This window comes from Aureococcus anophagefferens (genome assembly GCF_000186865.1).
Source record: "Aureococcus anophagefferens unplaced genomic scaffold AURANscaffold_20, whole genome shotgun sequence".
NCBI classification, from domain to species: Eukaryota; class Pelagophyceae; order Pelagomonadales; family Pelagomonadaceae; genus Aureococcus; species Aureococcus anophagefferens.
This window is the reverse complement of record NW_008705580.1, coordinates 668,040-675,899: the sequence shown is the minus strand read 5'-3', so window position 1 is coordinate 675,899 and position 7,860 is coordinate 668,040. Positions and strand designations below refer to the sequence as shown.

Genomic DNA, 7,860 nt, shown 5'->3' with positions numbered 1-7,860 from the left:
CATGTAGGAAATGAGCCTAGTGATTATAATTGCCCAACCTATGCATAATAAACGGTGCGAGCCATTCGTTCTAAAGTCTGCTTCTTCTTCAATGTTGGCTATGCGCTCGCAGCCATTCGTATCCCAAAGTTCATCGAGCTCAGTGAAGTTTATTCCGCCAGGGGTCAGTTTTGCTTATGCCTGAGGCTAAAGGAAGCCAGGTAACCTCCTCCCCCGAAGGGGGGGTGAGCGCAATAAAGTTAAGTAATGCCAGAATGAAGGCCGACGGACCACAGGACGCCAGGGGCACTTCCCCCCAGCGGCCTCTCCATCCCTACCTGAGCCGCGTCTACTGCGACAACCAGTCCGCAGTCGCGCAGCTTCGTATCTCCCACTAGCCCGAGGCTAAAGGAAGCAAGGTAAACTCTCCCCTCGAAGGGGGGCTGGGCCCAAATTAAATCAAGTAATGCCAGAAGGAAGGCCGGCGGACCGCGCTTGGATGGCGCAGCCACCTGGCGAGAGGAACTAGAGTGGATATAGAGGAAATACACTCTACTCCGTGGTTGGTACTATCGTACTACTGTTGGCATTCAAGGCCACTCCGTGTCGGCCCAATACGGCGTAGTTCCCGCGTTTTGCTGTGTTCCACGACCCCCTTCCCCGCGCCAACGAGACTGGCAGTTGCTGCGTGCGAAGCTCTAGCCGCTGTCATTGTAGCTCCAAACTGAACAAGCGCGCTTCCGCGGGCCGCCCGGTTTGCCAGCACACCGGGATGGGCCGGCACAAGCCGGATTCGACTGTGTCTGCACACTCGGGAGAGGCCGTCTCTGTTTCGCGCACTGCCACCCGAGTAAATTCGGGGCCATGGGACTGAAGAAAGAAATCTCTTAGCACCCAGGGAGCCATGACGCGTGGCAGCCACAACAACATATCTTTGAAGGAGGGGAGGTCAATCACGATTGAATTGATAGATCAAAGAGACAATCAAAATTGGAAGAAAATGTCTTGATTTCCACGATACCTGCACTTGATTTGGACTAGCTAAAATCCACGAGTGTGCACTGGATAGACTTTAGAACGCTATCGTCATCGTCCATCGAGTCGATGTTTGAAGTGTCTTTTTCGTCTTTGACGGGTGGTAGGTATGGCGCTTTCGCAGTTCGTGCGGAAAGTGCCGCCCACTCAAATTTGGTGGCCTGGTACCACACTGAACCCGGCACGGCAGAGAGGCCGTCTTTCAGGTTCCCTAGGCGCCGCGCGGGGTTTACCTCGAGCATGCCCTTGATGAGCATTTGAGCATCTGCATCCATCTCTGAGGGAAATCGAAGCTTTGAGTTGGCCTAATTTTCAACTACATTGAGCAGATAAGTCTGCCACATATGTTTCTTAAACCTGGACAATCGCACGAAATATCTGCTGCTGATCATCGTGGACAAACCTGATTCAATGAGAAGGGCTGTCCTTTTGAAGTTGTGCCCACACTGGAGCTGACGGGGTACGCCCGCAGAGTAGCTCATATATGAGGCAGCCCAAGGCCCAACAATCTACGCCTTTGTCGTGTCCTTTAGATAGAAGGATTTCAGGGGCGATGTACCTAAGGTGGAAGTCTTGATAGCATGCTTGCCACATGCAAAGGACACCGTGAGCCCCAAAGGGACAAAGCACGATATGACTCTGGTGTACCACAAAGCGTGAATGTCTGTAACATTTCTTTCCCTTTTTTTTTGTAAGGAATTCTTTTTGCAAACCCAAAGTCAATCATTTTTATGTAACCGGCAGAGTCCATCAACAAGTTCTCTGGTTTTAGATCACGATATGCAACACCCTTGTTGTGAACGTAATGTAGAGCAGACGTCACACACGCCTGCATCAATATGTTGCCCTTCCAAATAATCTCTGGGTTTGATTGATACACTGTTGCGTCGCAGCATAGAACTGCGCTGAAGCTTTTGCCACTCCACCAAGCGAAGTGCGTGACAGTAAATGCTTCTTCTCATAGATGTACTGCCAAAGTTCACCTCCTTGGATGAGCTCCATTAACAAGAAAAGCTCATCTGTACTTTGGTACGTCATATGTAACTTCAACACAAAGGTGGATGCACACTCATAAAGGAGGTCACGCTCTGCAATCACGTTCTTCTCTTGTTGCTGTTTTACAACCTGTACCTTTGACATACATTTGAGTGTGTACCTAGCCGGACCGTATTACTATTAGAATAGTTGCTTGACCGACGCCCGGGTTAGGTTGTGACACGCTCGCCGTTCGCGTGTGTTCCACGAGCTTTACCCGGCCAAAGGTACCTTGGCCAAGTAAGCGGCATACCGTAAGTTCCTCGAATGGCGGTAGCAATAAACCACTTTCAGTTCCTGCGAGACTCAGATTATTGGGGAGGGGATGTTAATTTCATCACTGCTTTGATGCCGATTGGAGTTCCACCCATATTTTTTGACCTTGTAATTTTCTGACGTCGCTTCATCTCCTCTTCGAATTTCCCCGCTGTTCCAGCTGTGTTGATTAGCAAGGATTCAAATTTTTTGCGCTCCAGGGTGTAGCAAACAACATCTTCTGTTGCGAACACGGAAGCACTCCGCGGGGAACCATCAATGAGCGAACGCTCGCCGAAGTAGTCTCCCGATTGGAGCTGCCCAATAGTCACCCCGTCTTTACTCACCTCTGCGCTGCCCGTTTGAATAACATAAAATGTGGTTCCTTTCTTGCCTTCTCTGATTATCGGAGCGCCACGACTAAACTTCTCAGAGTGCATTGCATTCACGATTGAATCCAACTCCGCGTCTGTCAGTTCTGAAAAAAGTTCAATGGAACGCAAAACATGGAGGCACGAATGTGCTTGTAAAATGCTTTTGAGAGGGCCGAGAAGCTTCACAAAGTGCGCACGGTCGAGCGTAAGGCAGTGCACCTCATCTTTAGCTACTACAGTGGCGTGCCTTGGTGAATTGTCCATCAGCGCCATTTCCCCAAAGCAGTCAGGAGCTGTGAGCGTTGCGAGCTCTTCTTGTTCCCCCCTGGTGTTGACGCGAGTACCTGAGCTCAAAAGTAAGGAGTAGGCAGTTTTGCTGAACGCCAGCTGCCTTTGAGGCAGAAAAAGTAGTAGTGTAACACACGACCGATCCTGTCTCAATTATATAGAAGGCATCCCCCTCGTCGCCTTGTCGTATAATCTTGGCACCATCTTTGAATTTGATGAGCTCGAGTGATTTGACCAAAGCTGTCAGCTTCCGAGAGTCCAGCGTCTTCAAAAGTGGTACTTTTTTGACACACGCTAGGTGAGCGCGCTCGCCTGCGAGTTACGGTCGGACCAAGAATCTCGAAGCCTAATCGGTCACTGGTGAATGCGGGCGCCTGCTTGTTCACGAAGCACATGGCGAAATGACCCAACATCGAGACTGTAAAGGTCACTTTCCTCTGTGGTACGAACAGTCGCCGCGCGCGGGGCGTTGTAGACCAGCGCAAGCTCGCCAAAGCACCCAGTCTCAAAATATTCAGCCAAGAGTTTGCCGTCGACCAAAACCTGCGAGGCGACGCCTAGATTGGATGGCAATCGATTGAGTGCGACCTGGCAGTGACCGTTCACTAGGACGTATAAGTGTTTTCCAATATCCCCCTGGCGGATCACATCTTGATTTGCACTGAACTTCAGCGGCTTCATGACCTGTGAGATGAGAGAAGTTGCTAGCTTAACAAATTCGAAACTCAGGCAAACCTCGACAACATTGTCGAGCTGTCCCGTGGCGAGCTCGCTAAAAAGATAGTTACGCGATAAGATTTTTCGAAGGCGAACAGCTTCCTCGGGGGTCTTTGGAACCAGCTGAAACACACAGACTGGCAATGTGGAAGTACCGTCAATATAACTTACAACTTTCTCGAAATCTTCCTTGACCACAGTTTTGATGGCACCCCTCTTCTTCAAGCCTAGAAATTGCATTGCAAAATGTTGGGGAAGCCAAGCTGTTGTATCTGGGTAAAGCAGTTCGGGGTTAATTTTGACCCCTCGAGCTATGTATGGCACCTTCGGCCCCTTTTGATGCGGCGCCCCTTTTCATGCAGAGGGCCAGGACGCAAGAAATGGCCTACCCGCGGCCCGCCGAGCCGAAATTGCTCCGGAAAAAGCCACGCGACACCCCCGCGACGCCCCTGACCCACGCGACACCCCCGCGACGCCCCTGACGGAACGGAGATACAGACGCAGGCACCCACCGTGGGGGCGGAATTTCCGCCTTATGCATATGTCAGGTTGATGTTGGTTTTAGTTCAACAAAACCCAAAGCGCCCGTAGGAAAGCGAAGAGGAGCGCCCAAAATGCAGCACACGGGCGCCCTGCCAGTGGGACTGCCAGGGCCCGGGACCGACCGCCGTGGCGCTTGAACTGCCCAGAAACGTCGTTTTGACGGGCTGCCCCCGAACTGAGCTCGCGGACCTGTACGTAAGTGTCGTCTGCGACGCTGATCAGCGCCCCCTCGGCGCAGAGTAGGAGGCTGCCCCATCGCGTGGTGCAGCTAGCGATAGGTATCTCTGGCCACGTTGAGGCCGGACTTGCCCCTGGGGACTATCCGTTGGGAGGCCGTTGACGGGGCTGGAGAGGCCGTTGGGGGGAAGTGTCCTTGGCGTCCTGTGTACCGCGTCGCTGCGCAGCTGCGCTGGATGCATATCTTGTATCATTCCTACACTAGCGCGAAAAAAAACCAAGCTTACATTGAAGAAGCTAGGACCCCTCGACTTCAGAAGACCGCGCGATCGGTCGACTCGGGCGCGCGCTCCCGAGGGTCTAGTGCGGCCTGTGCTTTGCTGTGAACTGAGGCGGCTAGATGGGGCTCCTGCAGGTCCGGAGTCCCATCTAGGTTCTCGTAACCGGTACTAATAACATTACGAAAGGCTCGCGTATTACGGAGAGCGCCCGTGTGAGAGACCTTCCCTGTCGACTGCGCTCCAGGTTCTCCTGCGTCGGGTCGTAGAGCTCGACGTGCTGGAGCACCTAATTGTGCAGCGGCTGGTAAGTGGACTGAAACATATTGTACCTGCAAAAGGCGGTTAATCATTAAAGTTAGCATTACTGCAATGATGCCATTCATGGCATGTTTCTTGGTGGTTTATCTAGGCATGCTGGCCATGCTCCTCTCGTGGTCGTCTCGAATTGGAAACGAGCAACCATCAGTGAGACAACGAGTGGCGAAGTCAATGTCGAATCCACGACTCACATCAACGATGGCAGGAGCGAACACAACGATTTCAGCTGGTGTACTGCAGGACGTTAGAAGCACGAACCTAGCGCCCCAGATGACGGCATTCGCAACGCTGATGTGTGATGACGCGTCGACCCTACCGGCGATGGTACTGGTGACATCACTACTCCAGTCTGGCACATCTGCTCAAATTGTTGTGATGCTTTCTCCCGCAGTGAGTATGGAGGTCAAAGGTGTAGTCGATCGGATTTTACCGGGGCAGGTGGCCGCGATGCGCACAAACACGGTGCCGTACCCCTTCAAGGTGCGACAGGCTGAGGTGGATCGGGGGGTGAAGCGGAGCTGCCGCTATACGAAATTGCGAGCGTGGTCTCTCGTAAGTTTTGATCGAGTAATACTATTGGACAGTGATATTTTGGTTCTTGGGTCGCTCGACTCACTTTTCACAAAGGCATCACGGACAGCAGCTGTTGCAGACATATATCCTAGAGTGTTCAACGCGGGTTTAATCGTGCTTGCGCCAGACAGCGGCGTACACAAACGGCTCGTGACTGCGGCGGGCGCAACTTTTTCGTACAATGAGGGTGATCAGGGTTTTCTGAACTCTTACTTCGAGGCCCATCCCGGAGACGCACTATTCCACGCAGGCGATGCTCCATCTCCCGGCGATACTCCCTGGCAAAGCTTGGATGCAAAGTACAACTTTGCGACGTGGCTTGCGAACTCCATCTATGGAAAGTGGCGCTTTCGTGATTCCTCCCCTGAACTCACTGTTATTCATTTCTCCGGCGAGGTGAAGCCGTGGATTTTTGGGGGCGCTGGTGGGCTAAGGGCCTGGGAACGTTTCTATGACCCCCGCCTCTTTCTCCAGTGGCTGCGTGCTGCAGATGAGGCCGCCGCTCAAGCGGCATGCATCGGTCGGCGGATGAGGCTGCCTGTACACGATGACTTGCAGCCTAAGACTCTCTGTGGCATCGAGATGTGCCGAAATGCGTCGCACGCCCCAAGCTGCCGGAAACTGGCTTGCGAAGCCCTGGCGCCGCGGTTCAAGAGCGGAGCCTTCAAGAAATCCGACTCCAGGGTTACAGTAGTTTTGTCGACGTTCAAGGGAGAACGCATCCCGATCGACGAGCTGGTTTCACATTACGCAAATTCTTCTTACGTGCAACGCATCGCAATAGTCTGGCATGATCCAGAGACGCCGCCACCTACATCTCCCGCACCTCGGCGTGTCATAAAGGCCGGCGACGGTCACAACGTGTCAGTAACAACCTTTTGGCAAACTGAGAACTCACTTAATAACCGATTTCCTATCTTTGATGTATCGACAAGGCAGGTCCTGATCTGTGACGATGATATTTTAGTGTCCCTCGATGATCTAGCGTTCGCATTTGCGGTCGCAAGACAACACCCTGAGCGGCTTTCGTCACCCTTTGTACGGTCGCATCAGCTTCTAGACACCGCGGATGCTCCGCCAGGCGCAGCAAGCATCATGGGCTACTTTGAACATGATCAGAGCTTCCGCATGCACGGCTTCCGGAGATACTCACTGGCCCTGACCAAATTTGTCTTTGCGCCGACCTGGCTACTCTTTGTTTATCAGTGCCTCCTGGACCCGGGTGTCTATGCTTACGTTGATGCCCTAAGCAACTGCGAGGATATCGCTCTAAACCTCGTCGCTAGTGCGGTTGGCCTCTCAGCACCGCTCATGATAGATATACCTGTCACTGACTTTGGCAGCGGGACCGACTCGCTTAGTGCTCGCAGCAGTCATTTCATCGAACGAGACCGTTGCCTGCCAGACCTCGCAGCCCTCCTCGGATTCGACCACGGCATCCGACTCCGCTCATCGGCCCTCGCTGCGGGTCGTTTCGTGTCAACGCGAGTGACTTACGAAGATTTCAAGCATCGCGGAAAGACGCGAGCGGCGCTTGTACCTCGGCTCGTCCTTGAGCGAGATCCCAGCGTGTATATTCTTACCATCGAGGATGCGTTTGTTGACGCCACCCAACCCACTTCAATTATGGCCGAGACATCGCTTCATCTCATGTCTAGGGCTATTGACACGGCTGCACAGCCAAGGGCTCCCAGCGAAGACTTGCTTCTCAAGGCCTCACTTCCTGCCCTTAAGGCCAGGAGTCGCTCTGTCGACGGCACCAGGACCAACCTGGACGAGCAAGCAACCTCTGCGATGCCACACATCGGGGAGACTGGAAAGCGGGCCGCTCTCCGCGCCACAAACTATCTGCGTAATGATGCTGTTATCCTCCTCAAGATAAAACGCGCCGACCTTGACAGTGTTGTCAAGAGAGACGAGAAGCGACCTGTTGTACTCCTCGACGCACGTCTTGAGCGCCTTGACGGCGATGCTGGGGATTGCCCTCTCCGCATCTATTACCTTCCAAAGTGGCCCGAAGACTGGCAGGCGACCAACCTCACCTTCGATCTTATAAAGAATGCCTCCAGAATTTCGAGGGGGTCCAAATTTTTTGTGCCTCTTGTGACCGCTGGGACCCTCGCATTCTTCGACCTCACACAGATTGATAGGGCGTTCATGAAAGCTGCTCTGCACCCTGGTCAGTCTGCAATTAAACCCAGCAACGTTACCTTTGCTCTCTTCTACGATGCTATTGACGCCAGGCGGTACCGCCGCTCCTGCAGATTCAAATCCAGCCGCGGCCC

General features: G+C 53.1%; 2 protein-coding genes across 2 annotated transcripts; one reads left to right on the top strand and one right to left on the bottom strand.

The window, feature by feature from the left end:
- Window positions 1-239: 239 nt before the first annotated feature.
- AURANDRAFT_72185 (hypothetical protein) lies at window positions 240-3,935 on the bottom strand (the record flags this gene model as incomplete). Its single annotated transcript, XM_009041327.1, has 14 exons — window positions 240-491; window positions 550-1,000; window positions 1,051-1,319; window positions 1,372-1,417; window positions 1,472-1,573; window positions 1,653-1,843; window positions 1,936-2,139; window positions 2,189-2,346; window positions 2,447-3,022; window positions 3,099-3,278; window positions 3,335-3,509; window positions 3,573-3,650; window positions 3,702-3,806; window positions 3,855-3,935. 13 exons carry the CDS (start codon window positions 3,921-3,923, stop codon window positions 964-966), a joined length of 2,190 nt encoding a protein of 729 aa, XP_009039575.1.
- Window positions 3,936-5,272: 1,337 nt separating this feature from the next.
- AURANDRAFT_30369 (hypothetical protein) lies at window positions 5,273-5,797 on the top strand (the record flags this gene model as incomplete). The annotated part of the gene is made up of 1 exon (XM_009041336.1): window positions 5,273-5,797. A coding segment is annotated over one exon (525 nt), but the record flags the coding sequence as incomplete, so codon positions are not given.
- Between the last annotated feature and the right edge of the window lie 2,063 nt (window positions 5,798-7,860).